Source organism: Carettochelys insculpta, chromosome 14 (genome assembly GCF_033958435.1).
Source record: "Carettochelys insculpta isolate YL-2023 chromosome 14, ASM3395843v1, whole genome shotgun sequence".
Lineage (NCBI taxonomy): Eukaryota > Metazoa > Chordata > Testudines > Carettochelyidae > Carettochelys > Carettochelys insculpta.
Genome location: NC_134150.1, coordinates 19,787,342 through 19,810,891, shown reverse-complemented (window position 1 = coordinate 19,810,891; position 23,550 = coordinate 19,787,342). Strand labels below are relative to the sequence as shown.

Sequence of the window (23,550 nt, the reverse complement as noted above, 5' to 3'; positions counted from 1 at the left end):
TCCACCCCCCAGGTTAAGGCCAGCTAGGAACTTTAGAGTGGTCACTCTATCTTCCATTAACCTTGTGAAGCATACAAGTGACTGTCTGGCAGGTTTAGATCTATACGTTTTATTGATAAAAACTTCCGTGGGCGAGAGGAAAAAATTCCAAGTGAAAACTACATTTGTTATAATATTTCATTCACTCCTAGAAGCATGACCTGATGCCACAAATATGTTCTCATCCGGCATTGTGTTACACAACTAAATATGTAACGCATACAAACATGTTACTTTTATCCCTTTTCATTGAGAGCAGGGCAACTTTTTTTGGATTGGGGGGAGGGCCCCACAGGAAGCAAAAAAAAAAAAAAAAGAAATCAGTCAAGGACCCCACAGGAAACAGTCAAAAAAACCCTCCCCTTATTCTCTTCATACACCAACCCCAGGCTGGTAGATTTGGTGGGCCCTGCTAGGTTCTGGGGTGGGGCCACAAAGTGAGGGATTCAGTATGTGGGTGGGGGCTACCAGGTAGCCGGCTTGAGGTCAGGCTGGCAACCCAGATGAGGATCCCCAGTGCTGGGGAATGTATTTTCCCCACACCAATTTAGATAGTATGGCAATGCAGAACACTACCATGGCTAAGGAAAAGGCACACTGATATTTTTAGCACTAGGTAGTATAGAAGCTACGTACAGACAGACAGACAGACACAGACACAGACACACATATTGCTTTGAGCAATACCATCTTTTCAGATATTCACTTGGTTTCCTAATAAATCTTGTAACTATATGACTAGTAACCCCCAATGACTTAATAAATGATTGAGAAATATGCTAATTATAAAAAGCCTTTATTAACAGATGAAAAAAGTGCCATGCAAGAATTACATTGAAGTCAGAACCAATTCAGTCACGGTTAAACAAAATGGGGGGAATTGTATTGTTGCAACTGTTGCCCACCTTCCCCACCGGGTGCTTTTTTTTTTTTTAAATTTAAGTGTATAGTTAGATAAATACTATAATAAAAAGATAAGTACAGGGCTAATTAAGAAAGAGCTTGTGGATCAGCAAGGTCCATACAAGGTTTCCATGCTGGAGTTCTGTTTTTCACATCAACTGCAAGGAAGCAACTTCACCTGGCCAACATGCACATGGTTAAAATAGTCTTGAATTTCCTCACATTCAAGCAACATAATGAGAAGCAGATGAGTCAGGCTACCTTCTCTAAGAGTAGCAGTGAACACAGCTTGTGCAAATCATTTACTCTAATGGCATTTCAATTCACGAGAGTCAAAAGAGGAACGTGCCAAAACTTCCTTTCCCATTTCGTTTAAACTGATTGCCCACAATAGAAACAAACATTTCCTGAGACATTAAGTTGTCATCAGCCTGTGTGATTCCCAGTTCACTCAGCCTTTTCTTGAGCATCTGTCTCTTCTTTACAGACCTTGCAGCAAGTTCATTTGCAATTTCATAATTGCCTTCAGTTTGTTCAGAAATCACAGCTTGCCCATGGAGCTCCAATTCATCTGTTGCACATTCACGTAACTCTTCATGTCCCAAGTCGTCTTCATGTTTTGTCTCACTATTTGACTGAATAGTCTGTGTATTTCCTAAATCCAAAAACAGTGATGAAGTTAGACTGTACAGATGTCAGAAGGAGCTGAAATAGTATCAGATTTAAAATTCATGGAAATGTAGGGACTTTAAGTCTTATTAAACTGTTTCAAGTATTATATAATTTCAACTACATTAGCTCTTACCAATAAGAGGCAATTCTTTCAATTCAAATGTGAGGATACAACTCCATGGTTATGTCTACACTAGCCAAAAACTTCGAAATGGCCATGCAAATGGCCATTTCGAAGTTTACTAATGAAGCGCTGACATACATATTCAGCGCTTCATTAGCATGCAGGCAGCCACGGCGCTTCGAAATTGACGTAGCTCACCACCACGTGGCTTGTCCCGACGGGGCTCCTTTTCGAAAGGACACTGCCTACTTTGAAGTCCCCTTATTCCCATCTGCTCATAGGAATAAGGGGACTTCGAAGTAGACGGGGTCCTTTCAAAAAGGAGTCCCATCTGGATGAGCCGTGCAGTGGCGAGCCGTGTCAATTTCGAAGTGCCGCAGCCGCCAGCATGTTAATGAGGCACTGAATATGTATTTCAGCGCTTCATTAGTCAACTTCGAAATGGCCATTTGCATGGCCATTTCGAAGTTTTTGGCTAATGTGGACACGGCCCATGAGTTTTGTAGAAATAAGTTTTTGAACATGAATAGGAGTATGAGCTTTATGCAAAATAGAACAAGTAATCGACCATTCAAGATCCATTGAATGTGTACATTTTATTTATGTGTATGTATCATTCTTTGATGTGAAGTTAGAAATATGAAGTGTAAACCTGCTTATTAGTCTAGATCTTGTAGTGAAGGCCATTAATGGTGCTTAAGGGACTTAATGGCCCAGTGGGCAAGACAATGATCTGTAAATAGTTTTGTTTTTCTTGTAAGTCCAAACTGTGGTTGGCCCTACGAAGACATGTGACCATGCCACCTACTGCTGGAATCCATTCTGAATTTGGTATTTTTCCATTGCAGTGGGGAGAAAATAAAGGATTCTTGACCAAGGGAAATTCTATTTGTGGGAGCAAAAGCAAACTGATTGTCTTCAGCTAGCAACACAAACTGCTCCCCTCCACAAGAAGGCACACAAAGAGGCCTGGAAACAAAGAACACTAATAAGCAGAGAAGCTGTTAAGACTGTTAGAGAAAAGATGAATTCTGGCTTGAAGAATTTTACCTCAAATAAAGACTATGGTAGAAAAAATGTGTTTTGTAACAATTTCTCTTCAGCCACGTCTACACTGGAGAGTTCTGTAGCTGAAACTCAGGGAGCAGCTACAATCATAAAGCCTTCCATCTACAGTGTTGTAGCCAGACAGAGTCTCCCCCTTACAAGCCAGCTTGCTCGTTGCCCCCGCCCACTGAGGAGCACACAGGGCACGGAAATGGCTGCTGACAGCACAGTCTTTGATGCCCTCATTGAGGCCCAGATATGCTGGCTTATCGTGACCCTGAGAAGCAGAAAGTACAGCTAGAAGGCTAACAGGCCAGACTGTCAACATGAGAGGGGGGGTGAACCCTCAAGAAATCACCCCAGCTGGCATTGATCAATATGATGCACACACACAATCACCCAGAAGGGGACGTGCCCCACCCGCACAAAAGAATGTCCTGTACTCCTAAATTGTTTATCTCTTGTCTTACAAGTGCAAACTAAGTAGAAATGCCCTTGTAACAAACTGGAGTCACAAAGACAGACCAGTATGATCTGGCACCATAGATAAGAAAGAGACTACATAACCCAAAAGGGGTATAAAAGATGGGTCCAGCAGAACTCTAACTGAGTGCATTTCAACCAACTTCCTGCTGGTCGGGTCAGGTGATTGCCTCCCGAGGTCCACTACTGGGGACGCCCAACCTCGTATTCGTCTTTCCGCGGAATTGAGTGACCGATCCGGCTTGGCTACGCTGGTATCGAGAGACGCAGAGAGGGTAAGATACACCCATGCTAGGTCTCTGACTTTTTTTTGTGCACAGCTAAAGAATTAGAGCTCTGTAACTAGATGTCATTGTGCCAAGATATCATTGCGTTAGATGATCACAGATATCTTTGTATTGGATTGTAACGTAACTTGTTAACACCTGTACTTTGCTAGCATATAAGAAGTAAACAATAGCCTTTTGTAACCGCACGCTTATAACTGTAGCTTTAATAAACTTGTAACTAGTTAAGATCCAAGCCTAACTATTTTGTTAACCCTTTTGTCACTGCAACACAGCCGGCACAACAAAAGAACTTTAACCGTTTGGTTACTACAGCCTGGCCGTGGGTGAGTGTGCTAGGAGCTGCCTGCTCTAACAGTAAAAAAACTGGGTTACTTAGGACCCAGGGGAGTACCTCACCACACATTACCTGGCCACCGGCTAACAAGTGTTAACAGAACTCGGCTTCTGCCTTGACAGAGTTATCCCTCAAAAATTTCAGGCATAACTGTCGACCGAGTGCTATTGACACAAAGTATGGTGTAGACACTTCTGTTGACAGAGTGGGCTTCCGGTTGCCAGGCAGCCCCCTGCGCAGAGCTGCCATCCCACTTTCTGTCACCAGAAGGCAGTGCAGCCTCGCAGTCCTCTGTCAACACAGCAAGTTTTGTGTAGCAGCAATCTGTAGACAGAGGTTCCATCAAGGTTTCTCTGTCAACAGTAACATCTGTCAACAGATGCTTCTAGTGTAGTAGACCCAGCCTAAGGCTATGTCTACATGGTGCAGCTTTCCTGTGCTAATGTTAATGAGCAGCCTCGAAATTGCAAATGACCACTCATTAGCATGGTCCTGCAGCTCATTAGCATATCCGCACAAGAGCTCAGTCTCGGCAGAGGGGGGTGCCAGCAGGGGCACATCCACAGGGCCTCTTTACTGCCAGCACCCCTCTCTGCCAAGATCGAGCTCTTGCATAGCGATGCTAATGAGCCACAGGACCATGCTAATGAGCAGCCACTTGCAATTTCAAGGCTGCTCATTTCCATGGATCTGTCAGGAAAGCTGCATTGAATAGACCCCAGCCTTAGTGTATGAGGTTTAGCTTGCATGTTTCATTTATTTTAGCTTAGTACAGTACTTTAAGCTGTCTGTCACCTCCTGCAGCTGCTCCCATCCGACTTTTGATATTTAATAAAATCACTTCTCCTTACCAACAAACCCAATGTAAATAATTGTTAACTGTGGGAACAACAGCTGTGCATATATTTCACTGATAGAGAGCAAACTTGATGAGTTTCTTTGAGTAAATCTGTTATATGGCGTAAGACGGCTTTATTGGTGTTTGGGTCCCTATCTGGGGCTGTGTTCCTGGGTGCTGTCAAGTCCCCGTAACTGAGTCCTAGCAGAGCTGAAGAGTTATTAGTGTCTATGTTGCTCTGAGCCTTTGCTGGGAGTGACCAGAGCTTCTGGCCCAGCAGGACAGGGTGGTGGGGCACCTCAGAGTGCAGATAAGCAGGCTCAGTGGTATGATCAGCAATTTGGGTGACAGTCTCAAGGAGACCTCTGTGAGCCAACCCATGAGAGCAAATAAAGGTGCAGTACATATAGCACAGAAACCATTGCCAGTCAGGTGGCAATTGGTATAGCCAATGACAATTTGGTACAAAGTTAAAAACCAAGGTAGAGCTTTCGAGGTGACTGCCAGTGGAAACGGTAAAGTGGCAGTGAATATTTTATGAAAGTTTCAAAAGAAAAATTGACCAGCTTCTCTTTATCACCCTTCAACTAACAGTTTTAATGATAGCTCCATACATTCCAAGCATACAAGTATGATGCTTAAAAAAGAATCTCAGGACTGTTAAATTTAGAGAGAGAGAGAAAGAGAGAGAGAGAGAGAGAGAGAGAAACACACACACACCCCGAGTGGGGATTACGCATTGCAACTGAGAGCTTAGTATCGGTCTTTGAAATAAGATGTGGAAAGTACAGGTTGTCAAGTGTTATTTATGCGGGGGAACCACGACACTGGGAGGAATAAACTAGATCTAACGACTGTCACTTCTGCCATAGGGTGGAAAAGGAGAGCTGAGGATTAATATGGATAGGGGAGGGTTGTGGGAGGAATATGCCCTCTTAAACTCAGACACACAGACCCAGCTACTCATTTAGAGGGGAGACAGATGGAAAAGGCCTCAAGGATAAATGTTGTAACGGCAGAGAATCTCATTTTAAATGGCTAAGTAGTCAGGATCTTCTGAAAGACCATCATACCAGTCACCTGATGCTTATTCTGGGCACTGGAAGCAAGTTTGTACAAATGTTTTAACATCATGGGATTAAAAAAAGTGAAATTGATGTGCACCCTGCAGCTACATCTGAATAGTCCTTTGCAGTAGCTCTGATCTGGGGTCCTCTGATAAAAAAAAAAAAAATAGGGAATTCCTAAGTAGACTCATTTTTCTCCTTATTAGAAAGTTTAAGGCCTGTCTGCCTACTTACACACCATACATTTTCTAACTATTTTACAGAAACAGTAGATTCACCACTATTGTTAGACTCCTATTAAATCAGTAGAATAAATACCTTCTGAAGTTTTGGCTGCAATGTGTTTTACAGCAGAGGAAGCTGTAGGTTTAACCAAGACAACGCCATATCCTTCATTATTATGAATTACATTGTTTACCATGGTTATCTTGGCAATGTCATATTGCTCATCTAAGAAATCCTACAGCAAAACACAAAGGTAAAGAAAGATTTAGGTAGCAAATTCTCATGTGGAATTTCAACGGTGTCTTATCTGAAAAAAATGGTAACAAAAGAATTACATCATTGGTATATTTAAGGGAAATACTGAAATAGACACTATTTTCCTTGTTGCAACCATGAAACGGAGGGACTATTTTGCTATAAAAGACAAAAATGTTAAGTTCGCTATTATCAGTGTTATTGTACCTTCACTTTCAAAGAAATTAAATCAAAGAGTAGTGACATGAGATAACAAAATCAGAATAGTTTCTGGTAGGTATCAGTCCCAACAGGTGCGGTCTTGATAACTGATTAGAACATATTCCATCAGGAACTCACTTTTATGAGGATTCCCTCTTTGCAGTGGTGTATGCCATTGCCCAGCAGGGTGCATGAGCTACCTGGATATATTTCAACACCAGCACCCTGTAAATTCAAGAGACATGTTGTAAGTGAGTCAGCAAGTTTCAAGTACAACGCATTACTCCGAAGCGGGCCTTTGTCTCTACTAAGTGGCTATATGATAAGCATATTTCCTCCAGCTATAGAGCTTAGTAATTTAAGGGGATAGCTGGCAGATGCTGTTCATGGTTCAATCCCCATTGGCAATGTGATTTTGACCAGAACACACACATTCTCCTGAGACAAGATTGCCTGATGCCACATGCTCAGAGATGTATTTGCTCTTTAATACACCTCACAGTCCTGAGAAAGCCAGTGAATTTTCTGTGATGTAAAACTGCTAGATTTTGAGTATCACATTGCAAGAATCCATAAGTAATCTCTTCAAAAAAGGCAGTTCACCTGGAGACAGAATATTAGACAAGAGGCAAGGGAAGGGGAACAGAAGCTGAGACAGCCTGTGCCTTTTAAATGCAAAGGAAACTGCCTGATCTCGGCACTAGCCAAGATAGAGGCTGAGCCAGCCACTTCATATCTACTTGGGGCAGGAGGGTGGAAGGGGCTGCAAGTAACCAGTAATACTAACCGATGCTTATCTGTTAGTTGTGTAAACAGATACTCTGTTACATCCCTACAAGTCATCCCTTTTCCAGGGTCTATGATTCACTATTTGCCCAGAGAAAGCTTCATTTTATGCAAGCTAGAGTTGTGTCTCCAAAAACATTTAAAAGTTTGTCCACACCTTGGCACCATAGAGATCGGAGTTCTTCATTAATAGCTCCGCTGATGTTCGCACTGTAACACCTGTGGTCTCACACTGTAGCACACAGTTCTCCAATGTGGTTTTTCCATGATGAACACCTGCAATCAAAGACACCCAATGTCAATGTTAGACATCAGGCTTAATAAAAAAAAGAAAGAGTACGATGATCTGTAACTACAGGAATTTTCCATTCATCAGACCAGACAGATGCTGTAATGAAGCCATATTAGATTAGTATCTTAAAGAAACATTTTTCAGCCAAGCCTGAGGTACATGCCATGATTCAGCCTTTATAACAAGTACGCCACTCCAAAATGCTTATTTTCTGGATAATAAGGCAACAAAAGTTAAAGGAAAAATTCCACACACATTCAGGAACACACTGCTGCAGTGCAGCCAGTCTGCAACATAGCAACGGCGGCAACAGTAGCACCATCGGAGTCCAAAATTAGGAAGGATCAAGAAAATGTATGTGAGATCCTCCAGTGGCAAATATTCCATTAAAAGACTATTTTGCCTTACACACAGGTGCACCCTGATGCTTGTTTCCACTGGGGAAAGGTGTTCAGCCAAAACAAGTGGGTGCAGTTAGGACTTTTCAGTTTAGAAAAGAGGAGACTGAGGCAGGGATATGACAGAGGTATATAAAATCAAGAGTGGTGTGGAGACTGTGAATAAAGAAAAGTTATTTACTTGTTCCCATAATAAGAACTAGAGGGCGCCAAATGTAATTAATGGGTAGCAAGTTTGAAACTAATAAAAGGAAGTTCTTTTTCACACAGTGCACAGTCAACCTGTGGAATTCCTCACCAGAGGAGGCTGTGAAGGCTAGAACTATAACAGAGTTCAAAGAAGAGCTAGATAAATTCATGGAGGTTAGGTCCATAAAAGGCTATTAGCCAGGTGGTATCCCTGGCCTCTGTTTGTCAGAGGCAGGAGATGGATGACAGCAAATAAGTCACGATCATTGTGTTCAGTCCACCCGGCATCGGCCACTGACAGCAGACTGGATACTGAGCTAATGGACCTTTGTCTGACCAAGTAATGGCCATTCTTAGCTCCTTAGGACAATGCACATCCTCAGTCGCATTTTCAGCCCTCACCCCAAGGCTAATGCAGTCCAACTAAACATCTAAGTAATCAGGCTGCTCAAGCCTGGGATATGGGGACCACTCCCACGCAGAGCTGCAGCAGGATCAGAAATGTAGAGATAATTTTCAGGTTTCAACACCCAGAAAATTAAAGCAAATTTCAGAAGAGTTAGAGCTAGCCAGTCTAAATGTAAACAAAACAATGCAATGAAGAAGTCATAAGTGATTTAGTCTACAGGGGCCTTAGAGACAATGAGTTCACTTTTTACATAACTGTTGCCAAATAACTCCCAAGTATGTGTGATGAGTGCATGTGATGGGCATGTTAATACAATTAGTGGGAAAATCTACAAGCAGGCCAATAGTTTTGGAGGTCACATGCTCAACCTACTGGAGGAGCACCCATCCATTACTGCTCACCGGTGACAGAGCAAAGACATACATTGGAAAAGTTGTGAAAATACAGATTTGGTCATTTAAGGGTCCCATTTATACTGGCTCCTCCTGTGGCTTTAATATCCAGCTACACGATAAAAAGCAGATTGGACTCTCTTATTTCTTTAAGAGTTACTACTACTTCACGTGTTTACTAGCTGCCACCCAAATAGAGTTTTGTCAACTAACAGGATAAACGGAACAGGAGAAAGAAGCGGTCTTACAATAAAATAATCCCTATAATGGTATACCTAAGACCAAAGCAATTATACATATGGATATTTTCATATGCCAGTGCATATGTTGTGATCCTGTGGACATGAGCTGGATTGCACAATTACACTGATGCAAAAACCTAAGATGTGGATGCACAAATGAGTGCACGCAGTACTACTTCCCATTTCTTAATTTCATAAAGTGAGCCCGTTTAAACTCACCTATAATAGTGGTTTGTACTAGTACAACTAAAAACCAAATAGAAAACTTGCACTGGTGTAACTAACATGGTCTAAGCCCTTTATTACAAAGGAACCATTAGAGGGTCAGTAGCCTGAGATCTACTCTTCAAGTTTTGGTTTTTTACTGACTGCAGTAATTTCCCCATATTAACCTCTATTCCCTTCTTTATGAAGATATTTTACCTACATTGATAAAATATGAAATAGCTACATGAAGGTGTTAAGCATTTTAAAGTGATTTATTAATTTAACTCCACTTAATGAAGTGATAATTAGCATCTTCCCGAAAGGCAGAAAGGCAGGACGCAGTAGCTATATCTTCAGACGAAACTGGGAGCTAACTTTTCCTTAGATGATAAAAATTTGCCCGGAGCAACAATATATTCCGAAGTATAAGGAAAATGGCCTGTAATGGAGCCTGGTTTTGCTTACCAAAAAATGCAGATTCAACTGAAGGATTTACAGGCTGAGAAAAATCTTATTACTCTGAGCCCTAGGAAGGCAGCGCTGCTTTCTCAGGAAGCAAAGGGATCAGGCTCTTGATTGCTGGATCAGATCAATAGGAGAGGTAAAGTGACATGAGGCACAATTGCAATAAGCTGCCAGTCAGAGGGTAGGGAACAAAATGAAAAGCTAGACTGCTTAGAGCTACAGAACGGAGCTGCTAATAACAAGGGTGGGGCGTGGGTCTACTCGACAGCCCTGTAAACATTGTCTGAGAGAAAGTGACAAAAGGAGAAGTATCCAACTGAGCAACCTTAGGGCTGAGACTCACTTTGAATGTGCTGCCAGGGAGCAGAGACGTTGTGGTGACTGAGGAGAGGCGAGACTGGGTCAGGAAGAGTCAAATACTTCCAAGGCAATTCTCTTTGCCAGTAAGGCAATGAGGTTTCATTCTCCAGCAGGGGCTACGTAGCCGTTCTTAGAGGCAGGTAGACTTAGCAGACAGGACTATTTGATTAGATTGTTTGTGCTCTTTTAAGCAAGATAAAGCTTGAAAACCAGAGACTATATTCAGATTGTTCAAAGGCTGGGAGATGTTAAATTCCAAACCCCTTGTAATCCATGTCAGTGGTATGCAACCTGTGGATCACGACCCCCTTGGGGGCTGCAGCTCCGGAGGCACAAGCGGCTCTTTAAAGAGCCACTTGCGACTCTGAGCGCTACCACCACTGACTCCTCTTGTGGCTCTGGAGACTGACAGCACTTAAACAAAGCCTGCAGTTAAAACCAGATTTAGGCAGCCTCCAGAGCCACAAGTGGAGTCAATGGCAGCAGGGAGCCCCAGAAGAGGGGGCCGGCTGGGCAGTGAGCTAAGGCTGCAGGAGAGCTGGGGGAAGGGTGGCCGAGCCCGCCTGCCGGAGCTGAGCTAAGGAGGCAGCAAGGGGGAGCAGCAGTGAGAGGCAGCAGCCATGGAGGAGCAACACGTGGAGCTCATCGTTTCAGTCAGGTAAAACCTGGAGGTGGGGAGAGGGGTGAGAGTTTGGGTCTGATGGAGGGTAAAGCCTGGGGATAGATGGGAGGAGGGTTGGGGGCTGGTAGGGGTTAAGCCTGGAAATGGAGTGCTGGGTTTGGGGCTGATGGGGGATAAAGCTTGGGTACAGGAGGGTAGATTTGGGAGCTGAGGTGGGTAAAGCCTGGAGATGGGGTAACAACTTTCCATCTGGTACAAATTATTGCATGAGCACTGTTCTTAAAAAACAAGGGTGACAAAAAGTACAGTTTGACATTATTTATTAATGACTGTCATATTCACGCGAATTGCAGCTCTTGAAGTACTGATTTTGTAACTGAATTTGAAAAAATAGCTCCTCTCACTATTTCGGGGGTCACGACACAAGGGCAATAAAATGAGAGTGGTGGTTGGAAGGGGAAAAAAAAGGTTACACACCATCGATCAAGGTAAAGACATCTTGAAAGCATGACGTTTATAACAATAGGACCCTTTTACTATGCAAGACAATAAGAGTCTACTACCGGAGGCAAACTTACAGACTAGAAAGCTTTAATTACACCAGTAATTATGAAAGCATAGAATTGGACGAATGTTTCCTTACATACTTAAGATCCCCTCTACTCCATCATGCTGAACCAGCTTCAAATTTGAGATTCTGATATTCTCCCCTGTGCAGTCAACAAAGTTGTCTCCTTTACCCCTCTTTTCTATCACAATATCATCTGGCAGGCCATACCCTGAAAGAGAAGTGGAAAAACAAAACAAAAACAAGTTAGTACCTAGGATTCATTGGTGGACACATCTGAAGACATTAAAATTAAAGTTAAGACTATAACTTGAGTTCTGGTTTAAGTTTTATACACATCACTCAGGTAGGTCCAAATGCTCCCTGCTCTGCCAGGCCCCCTGAACTGACAGGGATACCACTTCTGAAGCACACAAGGAAGGTTCAAGTCTCCCAGGTGGCTGCTTCACTCAAACCTCTGCTGCCTCATGACAGAGGTTTGAGATGGAGGGCAACACAGAAACAGCAATGTTCATCCATTGTAATACTGACTTTTATATTGAAGTGAAACAAGTTAAAACACGACTATTGTGATTTCCCAGAGAATTCAAGTAAAACAACTATCTTTAAAGCAGATCACAATACCGATTAACTAAGCCATCCACTGAAAGTTATCAGCAATTAAAACCTTCATTTCTTGCATGGTAAGGATATTCTACTGAAAAAGTTGGCAATAATTTTTAAAGAAGTCAGATATAAAAGAATTAGCTCTCAAGATCTCTGAGGGTGATGAGAAACAGAAATATTTCCCTCACCACTGATGTACATAAAGCCTACTGAGGTACGCTATGCCATCTGATTCACAGTGTGCAGCAAGAATACACAACTGGGGATAGGAAATCAATACTGTATCCGGCTAAAACATAACACCACAGAAACCAAAAGGCAAATTATTGCCCAAATGCAAGGATATCACGATTAACACCCCCTGGAAATGGCATACAGATCTCTAATGACAGGTCAGGTCCGGCCCTTGAAACAGCTTAAGAGCAAGAAAAATCCTAGAGAAAGGTGGGAACTGAAGGAAACCTTTTCCCCATCCCTCTTGCTCCACTGTACAAAGTGTCTGAAGAGTCTCCTCTCTCTATGGGTTTTAGGGAGCATATAATTATTTTAAACTTCCCTCTTTGTTAAGTACAGGACCCAACACTTGCTTTTATCGTGTCTTGTTCCTAATCTATTTATAGAAGCACTTCTCTTACTGACTTATTTCCCTTCCTAGATGTAGCTCATTTTGTGCCTCAGGCCACCATTCTGATTTATCCCTACAGACTTGTATTTTTTGTTCTCCTCCCTGGCAATTTCTCCATGTTTCCACTTGTGGGATTCGTTTGCAGGTCATTAAAGAGCTCCTAATGGAGCTAATGGGCTGTGTCCCATTCTTCTAGTCTTCTGATGGCATTTGGTGGGTTGTTTGTTGAGTCAGGAGTCTGTGAAATAGGCCTGCCTGTGGACTGTGCTTAATTATACAGCAGCTGGAGTTTATGCAATCACTGTACAAAGATGAAACAAACATTTAGTATCTCTGATGCAATGAAGATTATGGAAGGGTAAAATTGCCTGGGTTTGTTCTTTCCCTTGCACCTCTTATTGCAACAAAAGGAAACTTATCTGGATGCCTGAACTGGGGGCTTCATGCTAGCATTTCTTTGACATTTAATGCAAACTCAGTTCCTACTAAGAACTACACCTCCTTAAAAGTTTTATTTACCTGTGAATTGGTCACCCTCCCTCTCATTGTGCCTTAGAATAAACAACAGAAGGCACAATTAAGTGGTATTATTCCTTTGACAAATTTCCCCACCCCCTTGTGCCAAGAAAGCTACCAAAAAGTACTAACGACTCAGGTTACAGCCAGTGAGATTTTACTTGATGCTCCTGTTTGGGTCATTTTCAGCAGCTACTACCACTACAATTTTCCATAGCACAAGCCCATATAGAAAAATTGCCTGACAGTTGCTCATTCAAAGAGTAGTGCCTATTAAAGTGACCTTACTGATATGCATTATTCTTTAAAGCAGAGTTGTGATTTCTATCCCTATCACTATTACTTTACCCCCTGTATTACCCTTTACTCAAAGGCAGGACAATATCTGTCAAATACCACCCACAAGAATTTCAGAACAATAGTATTCTTGCTGATGAATAAAGCAACGTATTGAGGCCCTTTATCCAGAAGATGTATTGCATACAGGCATGTATATCTATATAAATCAAACTCATACAAGAAAGAAAATTATAGTCATAAAACAAAAAATATGCAAGAAAATATAGTAGGGAACAGCAGGAAATTAAATTCCAAGCCTTCTTCCCATTAAGTAGTTTTGACAGATAAAGAATGCAGCTTAAGCAGTTTCTGAACAGTTCATACTGATATATGGGTTATTCTGTAACAAGCTGCATTCATTAAGTTATGTGGTAAACTGGTAACAGGTGGGAATGCCTGTAGCTAAGGCATTATCAAATAACTGAAAGATATCTCCGCTGATTATCGAGAGCGAGACCAATATTTCAAAGGAGGAAGTAAAAAGAGCAGTGAAATGTCTAAAGAACAAAAAGACCCCAGGAAATAAGATCAGGGAGAGATGACTAAAAATGGCAGAGAAAGTACGATTCGGGAAGTACACTGGACTATGAAATTTAGCATAGAAAGAAGGGAAGGCACCTAAGGAATGGACAAGATCTGTGCTAGTGACAATACACAAGAAATGAAGTCTACTGGAGTGCAAGGACCCCAGAACGATTGCCTTAACGAGTCATCTAGGCCGGATGCTGCTGCTGATGGTGATATAAAGACTAAGACCACAGATAGAACATCTAGCAGATGAGCAAGTGGCGTTCAGGAAAAATAGAAGTTCCATATAGCAGATACTGGCACTAAGATTGATAGCACAGAAAGCCCAACGAAAGAACAAGACCATCTACACTTGCTTTGTCAATTTTCAGAAGGCGTTTGACAGTATAGATCAGAAAGTGACTTGAGCAGTGTTGGAGTTGTACCGAGTGGATGGCAGACCAATACGGTTGTTGAAGGACATCAGTGATGAAGTGGAGACAGCGGTGAGAACATGTGGAAAGTTGGGAAGTTGGTTTAGAATGAGGAGAGGTACGAGACAAGAAGATCCAATATCACCGAGTATCTTCATCGCGCATCTAGAGAAAATGATGGACAAGATCAAGGAAGAGGGAAAAGGGATATCTATGCATGGGATAAGAATTAACAGCCTGAGGTCTGTGGATGATGTAGTTACTGAGGAAGATGAGGAGAAGCTAGTGAAAATGGTGCAGATGCTAACCGAGGAAGGGAAGCAGTACGGACTGATTATGAACAGTGATAAAACAAGAACAATGGTATCTGGAGATAAGGAAATCAGAAGGAAGTTCAGCATAGATGGGATTGAACTAGGAAACAGAAGTTCACAAATCTGGGGAGCAAAGTAATGTATGATCTAGACTAAGGAAATAGCGAGAAAAATAGCAAAAGCAAGAGTGAGTTTGAAGGCAATGGGTAAGATCTGAAAAAGCAAAGCGATTAGCTTAGGAACAAAGCTGAGCATCTTGAAAGTGTGCATTCAGCAGCATGCTGTATGGATTAAAACGAAAAAGGAGTCATGTAGCACTTCAAAGACTAGCAAAACAATTTAATAGGTGACGAGCTTTTGTGGGACAGACCCACTTCTTCAGATCATAGCCTTACCAAAACAGACTCTATATATAAAGTACAGAGGTCTAAAAATTGTTATCAAGGTTGACATATCAGAAAAACTGTTAAGATTGGCAAATCAGAAGAGCAGAGGGACAGCAGGGGAGGGGTTAAAAGTTAGATAAAACAAAGTATGTAAAAAAGAGTCCTTATAATGGGTCAGGTAATTGCTGTCCGTGTTGAGACCATGTGTTAATGTGTCGAACTTGATTATGAACGTTAGTTCTGAGAATTCCCACTGTAGTAGGAAGTCTGTCATGTCCAACGATGACATCTTGAGCTTGCACAGGCTCATCGGTTGTGGACTCACATGTGGCTGAGGGAGTCCAAGTTTTGAACGGAATGGGCATTCACAGTGGGGGCAAGGGAATTGTCCTGGTTCTGTTGGTGCAGCTGCTGCTGTTGCTTTCCTCTCATGAGCATCAATGAGGTGTACACGTTGCTGCTTTTCAAAGTTGACATACGCATGTTGTATGAGAGCACACGAGCCTGTTCAGTCTTTTGCATGCTGCTCTAGCTGATCTGGTTTTAAACCAGCATGAGCAATGTTGACCTTCACGCAGCCTCTATACCTCTTGCGAGGCCTACCTGGATTCCTTTTGCCCTGGGAGAGTTCACCATAAAGGAGTTGCTTAGGGATTCTTGACTCCTCCATTTGTATGACGTGCCCTGTCCAGCAAAGCTGGGCTTTCAGAATCATAGCTTCAATGCTAGTGGTTCCTGCTCTGTCCAGGACTTCCAGGTTAGAAACTCTGTCTTGACGTCAAATGTGCAGTATTGGCCTCAGGCTGCGTGTGGGGAAGTGCTCCAGCAGTTGTGTGGGGAAGTGCTCCAGCAGTTGTGTGGGGAAGTGCTCCAGCAGTTGTGTGGGGAAGTGCTCCAGCAGTTGTGTGTTTTCTGTATAAGGTCCAGGTTTCACAGCCATACAGGAGGCTGGCCAGGAATACAGCCTTGTACACTTTCAGTTTAGTGGACTGTCAGATATTGCGCTGATTCAACACTCGTGCTCTCAGACATCCTAGTGCCCGGCTGGCCTGGCAGATTCTGCCATTGATTTCTTTGTCAAGGGAGCCATCATTGGCTATCACACTGCCAAGGTACTTGCACTCCTCCACTGTTTTTAACTCTGTTCCTTCAATAAAGATTGAAGCGGGGAGAGCAGCAGATCCTGGAGCAAGTTGAAACAGTACCTCCGTCTTTCCTAAGCTGATGGTCAAACCAAGGAGGCGAGTGGCATCAGCAAACTTGCTGACGATGAGCTGGAGATCAGATTCCTTGTGTTCCATAAGTACGCAGTCATCAGCAAAAAGGGCTTCCAGGATGAGCCTTTTAAGCCTCTTGGTTTTAGCATTCAGACGACAAAGGTCAAAAAGCAACCCATCAAGTCTGTATTTTATGTAGACTCCATGGCTGAGGACACACGTCAAAAAGAGGCTGAATGACACTGGGGCCAGCACAACCCTTGCTTCACGCCATTAGATATCTCAAATGGATCTGAGGACTCACCATTTGAAAGAACAAAGCCAGTCATGTCACTGTGGAACAGGTGTATGAGGTTAACAAATCTTCTCGGGCAGCCAAGTTTTGACAGGATAATCCACAGGGCTTCTCTGTTGACTGTGTCAAATGCCTTGGTCAGGTCTATAAAGACAGCGTACAGATCCAAGTTCTGCTATATGCACTTTTCCTGGACCTGACAAACAGCAAAGATCATGTCAATGGTGCTGCGGCCTGGGCGAAAACCACACTGTGCCTCTGGTAGATTCTCCTCTTAGATGCTGGTGATCAGACAGTTGAGGATGACTCGAGCCAAGATCTTCCCAGCAGTACAGAGAAGGGAGATACCGTGGTAATTTTCACTGTCAGCTTTGTTGCCCTTGTTCTTGAACAGCGAGCTAATTGTGGCATCCTTAAAGTCTTTGGGCGTATCTTCTTCTTCCCAGATGCTGATTAAGATGTTGTGAAAGGCTTCAAGTGACACTGGTCCTGCCGCTTTGAAAATTTCAGCAGGGATACTGTCCATCCCAGGGGCTTTGCCAGAGCTGGTCTGGCCGATTGCCTTTTTGACCTCATCCATTGTCGGGGGCAGGTCAAGACTGTCTATTGCGGGTTTCTGAGGGATCTAGTCTAGGGCCACAGGGTTGACAATGGAGGGTCTGTTGAATATGTTGCCGAAGTGCGCTCTCCACCTATTGTTGATGCTGTTCTTCTCCCTTATAAGGGTCATGCCATCTGCAGACAGGACAGGTGTACTTGGCTTTGAAGGTCCATATATAGCTTTGATAGCACTGAAGAACATCTTGGGAGTTCTTGGTGTCAGCGTAGTATTGGACATCATCAGCTTTACACTCATCTTGCATTTTGTGAAGTGCCATTTGTGCCTGGCTCTGAAGGTGTTTGAAACGATCACATTTGGAGATAGAGGATTGATCGTTTTGCCATGCAGAAATGTGTTCTAAGACCTTCATGACAGCTTTGTCATTTTCATCAGACCAGTTCTGGTGAACTCTTTTTCAGTCCTAGTGTTGACCTGGCTGACTCTGTCACCAGGGTTTTGAACTGGTCCCACTTTTGTGTAGGGTCTCCAGTCAGAGGTCCATGGGACATCAGCACTTCACCAAGGCAGGCTGCGAATTTCTTGCGATGACCAGTATGGTGCCGCTTCCCAATGCTGAAAGGAGCATCTGACAACCTTGAGCTTCTTGCGGTGCAGGGGTGTGATGTGGAGCATAAGGACTGATCGGACAAGCCTATGATCAGTCCAGCACTCAGCTCCCTGCATGGCCCTAGTGATCTTAACATCTCAAATGTCCCACCTGTGACTGATGACCGTCAATCAGGTGCCACTGTTTTGATGTTGGGTGCATCCATGTGGTCTTGTACTTATCGGCTTGCCTGAAGAGAGCGTTGGTAATTGTCAGGTCATTTTCTGCACACAAGCTCAGCAGGTGGCCATTGGCATTTATGTTACCAACACCATGATGCCCCAGCACCCATTTCCAGGTCCGAAAGTCCTTGCCGACCCTGCCCTTGAAGTCACCCAATAGAAGAAGCTTGTCACTAGGAGGAGTTGATTTCACAAGATGGTGTAGGTCCTTATAGAAACTCTCTTTTGCTTCATCACTGCTAGTCAGTGTGAGGCCATAAGCGCTGATGACTAACAAGGTGATAGGTGTTGAGGGGGAAGCAGAGCTTGGTCAGATGCTCACTGACGTAAGTTGGTAGGTCAGGAAGCTGGTGCAGAAGTGATGTCTTGATGGCAAGTCCTACTCCGTGGATTCTGTCTTCATTTTCTGGCCTGCCTTTCCAGAAGAAGGTGTAACCTCCTTTTGGTCCACAGATGGATCCTTCCTCTGCCAGTCTGGTCTCGCTCAGGGTAGCTACGTCAACATTATAACATGCCAGTTCTCTTGCTATGAGGGCCGATCTTCTCTGAGGCCTCAGAGCATTCTTCCTGTCCAAGAGGGTGCGAACGTTCCATGCCGTAAATATCTTTTCACTGTTTTTCGACCACTGTGAGGGTAAAATTTCCAGCTGTGGCATGCTGGCCATTTTGGTTGGGACAAGCAATTTTTGGGACACGTTTTCTAGTCCCCTCCCTCATTTTGAGGGTGAGCAGTGCTGTTCCTAAAAAGGCCTGCTCAGTCGCCTGGGATGCTGCTGAACTCCTCTGGTGTCCCGGGGTCAGAGTCGAGCAACCAAAGTCCACAGGCCGCCTACATGCAGGTTTGGAGCTACAACTCCCAGTGGTCACCTCCACCTGTCGCTTCAGCCCTCCACCATCACCGTAGGACTTTGAGGTAGACAGAGGTGATGAGCATGTGCAAAGAACCTGTGCGGGAGAATGTTTAAAGTGGAAAAGCTGTTGCACAGGGGCAGTTCCACTCTCTCGACCACAGAAGTCTGGTTCTATTGGTATGAAAAGTCATCGCAGCTGGGACTTCCTAGGCTGCAGTGGATGGCCATGCCATCTTTGGTGCCTTGTCATGCCCTTCTCTCTCCACAGAGCGTTGCAGAACCACCTTCCTGGTCATTGGATCTTGCTTTTGATCTCATCCGCCCAGTCCACCAAGGCCGACTTTGCATTCTGGGATAGGCAATTCCCTATCTCACCGCAGGTTTCAGACCTGCCGGCTGCCCTCACCTGGTTTAGCCCACCTGTCCAAGCAGTTTATCGGGGTGTGGCCGCTGTATGCTACAGCTTCTTGGAGCCACAGGTGAGAGCTGGGTGCCAGGTGGGGACCAAAGGTGCACCAACTGCCCTGAAGAGACACGACAAGTCCCCACACCAGAGGTGCTACCCCATTCCCTCTGCAGATGGCTGTTAAAGTCCCATTTCAGTAGAACACAAACTTTCAGGTCTAACAGATGGCCCATTCCATTAAAGTGCTGTACGACAGGTCTATGTATTTGGAGTTTTTTGATGTCTCTTCTATGTCCGTTCATTCTTTGACAAAGGGTGTTTCCAGTCTGTCCTATATACATGGTGTGTGGGCATTGCTGGCACATGACATATATGATGTTAGTTGAGGAATAGGAGAATGTGCCTGTGATTCTGTAATTAACGTGGTTAGGCCCAGGGATCGTATCTCCAGAACAGACATGGACAAAGTTGGCAACAGGGCTTGTTGCAAGGAAAAATTCCAGGATTAGTATTATTGTGGTATAGCCTGTGGTTGCTAGTGAGAATCCTGATAAGTTTGGGAGGCTGTCTATAGGAAAGTACAGGCCTGTCACCTAGGGCCTTCTGAAGTGTGGCATCATGACTTAGGATAGGTTGTAGGTCTTTAACGATGAGTTGCAGTGGTTTGAGTTGCGGGCTGTAGGTAATGACATGTGTTGTGTCATTGGCTTTTTTTGTGCCTATCTTGGAGAAATTGGTTTCTGGATATTTATCTGGCTCTGTCAATTTGGTTTTTTTTGTTGGTTTTTTTTTTTTTTGTTTTTTTTTTTTTTAAAAACTTCTCCCAGTGGGTAATTCAGGTTTATAAATGTTTGGTAGAGATCTTGGCGTTTTTGGTCTGTCAGTAGGATCCGAGCAGATGCAACTGTATCTCAGGACTCGGCTGTAAACGATGGGTCACATCGTGAGTGCAGGATGGAAGCTAGAAGCACATAGGTAAGTGTAGCGGTCAGTGGGTTTCTGGTAGAGAGTGGTATTGATCAGGCCATCAGTGATTTGTACTGTAGCGTCTGGGAAATGTATCTCTCATGTCAAGCGGTCAAGGCATAAGTCTCAGTGGAATCCTTTCAGAGTGTCTTTACTGTGCACAGGTCCAAATGATAAAGATGTCATCAATGTATCATAAGTAAAGGAGGGGTAATATTCAACATGTTGTACGGATGTGAGAAATGGGTGATAATGAAAGATTCAAAGAGAAGAATATTGGCATTTGAAATGAGTTGTTATAAAAAGATCCTGAGAATTGGATGGATGCAGAAGGTCACTAACGGGGAATTATATTGGAAGATACCGCCGTAAGTGACGGCTATTTGGCTATATTTGAAGAACGAATGACAAACGAAAAATCAAGAACCTGGTATTTGGAATATTGGACTGTTCGAATGGGAGAGGCAGACCCCACAAAGAATGGGTAGATTATATAGTGCATTGGTGCGGCACTAGTCTACAGAAACTAAGCCACTCTGTACTGGACAGGGAAAGATGGAAGGAAATAGTGAGAGAGGCATCAGACACCAACGGGTGCTAAGCCCTTGGTTGTTGATGGGTGGTGGTGATAGTAATCAAGAAGGCATTACTGGGAGAGATACAAAGACACAAAGTATCCTAAGACAAGGCTGGAACATTTGATTTTAAAGCTATTGTGAAAAGCACAGAAACATTTGTTGAAAAGATGCTATAAGCATATATATATTTGCCTATTTGGTTCAGCAACATAAACAAGGATCTGAACCCATAATGAATGACTTCTTTTCTATTCTGCTCTATATGGTATAGCATCATCATGCATGCTTGTAATCTGTCCATTAATCAGCTTCCACTTCTGAATGAATACAGGATGAGCCTCTCTCATCCAGCACCCTCAAGACCTGACCAGTGCCAAACGAGAGAATTTGCCAGACTATGGGAGATCGATATTATCTAGCAGCATTACCAACACTTCTGTTGCTTACCAGGCTCTTGGGAGACTTAGGGGTAAATTATAGATACATAACAGCACAGAACACAGAGTCAGGACTGGTGGCTGGAAACAAACTTTAAGGGACCACAGGAAACTTGGCCACGCCCGTGATAACTGGTCATAAAGCAAACTGAAAGCATGAGAGATTATGGATGCTGCTGGATGACAGATTGCTGGACTAGAGCAGTTCAACTTGTATTTCAATGCAGCATGTTTTAAGGCCTTGACCTGTCCTTTATTTCAGTAAAGTTACCCTCAACCTGAGCAGTACAGTCTTCACAATGTCCTTCTCCAGAAGATTAATAACCCCAATTTTATAAAAGGGGAAAATGAAGCAGAGAAGTGAAGTGGCTTGCTGAAGAGCACACAGGTGGCAAAGAAGAATAGAATTCAGGTATTTGCAACCACCAACCTAATCCACTAGGCCAAATTACCACTTATTTGCAAAAGCAATAAATACAAAATGCAGAATAAGTACTAGCATACAATCATGTATCATACTGTGTTTAATCACATGAGCCAAGTGTATTTTGCAGAACTTTCTCCTGGCATCAAAGGAGAAACTAGCTTCTTTGATGATTCACAAAATTCAATTAATGCGCAGCAAGTCCTCTTCTTAACTCTAAATGAGGATCTACTGTATAGATGAACCACCAAAGGCACAGGTCTACTGTACACTATTTGTATTTTAGAACCAGTGTTTTGCAATTTGATTTAATGAGTATAAAAATCAGCTAAGTCCAGCCTTCTTTATATACTATTGCCTGAGTCTGCCCGCTAGATAAACAAGCGGGCAATGACTAAATGATTTCATCCAAGTAAAAGCATGATAACACTAAATTAGGGATAAATGTATTCGTCTGAAGTCCTATAAATACCCATTTGCAGCTGTAGCGCACACATCCTTCATTAGCACAAACTGCAGCAGACAGTGTTCAGTGTGTTTGAAACATACGCCTGGCACCAAAAGCAAGATTTCCGCAGGAATGGAAAGGCATTGGTGGGGGGGGGGGGGGGGAAAACAGTCAACCAGCAGCCAAGGGTCCCCTCCTGAAGTTATCCAATCCCTTTGCCCAGTTTGGTGTACTTGATCTTCCACACTTACAAGAACCTCCTACTTTATCTTAAATCAATCCAATTGTGCCATAGAATTTGTATGGGTAGATATTCCATGCTTGAACAACAAGAGTACAGAAGTAGAAATATATTGTCAGCCCCCTGACCAGGATGATAGTCATGACTGAAATACTCAGGGAGATGAGAGGCTACAAAGGCAGAACACACAATAATGGGAGTCTTCAGTTAGCCTTATATTGACCAGTTACATCCAGGCAAGGATGCAAAGGTAACATTTCCAGACACCATAAATGACTGCTTCTTGGAGCAGCTTGTACTGGTACCCACAAGGGAAGAGTCGATTCTTGATCTAATCTCAAGTATAACCCAGAATCTGGTCCAAAAAGTGCATGTAGCTGAATTGCTCAGCAATAGCAACTACCATCATCATCAACCACCACCACCACGGGCTCAACGCCCGAAGGTGTCTCATGCCTCCGTCACTATTTCCTTCCATCTTTCCCTGTCCAGCGCGGAGTGGCTTAGTTTTTGTAGATTGGTGCAGAGCTAATCTACTACAGTAGGGTCTCAACATTCATGAGGGTTCTGAGCACAGAACCCTCACCAATGCTGACTTTTGTGAAGCAGCGGGGAGCCCCAGGGAAGCCACAGCAGCTGCTAGCACTCCCTGCCCTACAGAAGTCACAGCAGCTGCTGGTGCTCCCAGCCCCAGAGAAGCAAGGCCACTCGCAAATAATTGAATTTGCGAATGCGGCAATCGCAAATGTCAAGACCTACTGTATATCATCTATCCATTCTCTGCTTCTCCTATTCGAGCCACCCATTATGCCAAATACCACGGTCAATAGCAACTTAGAATTTCATTTAACAAGAAAACCCCCAACTTAACATTTAATTTTGAAAAGGGGAACTACAGAAAAACTAACTTTAAGCAGACATTAAAAGGAACAATTACAAGGGTGAAATACACACAAATTGCATGGAGACTATTTAAAATGTACCATTTTAAATAGAGGTCCAAACTAAATGTACACTTCATATTAAGGAAAAACAGGAGGGTAAAATTATTTCACTCAGAGTAAGAGGCAGAGGCAAAAAAGCAGCATTTAAATATTGGAACTAAAATCCTACTAAAAACAGAAAAGAGCATAAACTGTCAAATATAAAAGTACAGGGTAGG

General features: G+C 43.3%; 1 protein-coding gene across 1 annotated transcript in view; it reads right to left on the bottom strand.

Annotated features, from left to right (window-relative positions):
• Nucleotides 1-926: 926 nt before the first annotated feature.
• The window catches only part of SHCBP1 (SHC binding and spindle associated 1), a 41,678-nt gene continuing 19,054 nt past the window's right edge, over nt 927-23,550 (bottom strand). The window contains exons 9-13 of the mRNA XM_075009129.1: nt 11,488-11,619; nt 7,422-7,540; nt 6,617-6,703; nt 6,116-6,257; nt 927-1,597 (exon numbers count right to left, since the gene is read on the bottom strand). Coding sequence (XP_074865230.1) covers nt 1,275-1,597; nt 6,116-6,257; nt 6,617-6,703; nt 7,422-7,540; nt 11,488-11,619 — 803 coding nt within the window. The 3' untranslated portion in view covers nt 927-1,274. The remainder of the gene's footprint in view (nt 1,598-6,115; nt 6,258-6,616; nt 6,704-7,421; nt 7,541-11,487; nt 11,620-23,550) is intronic.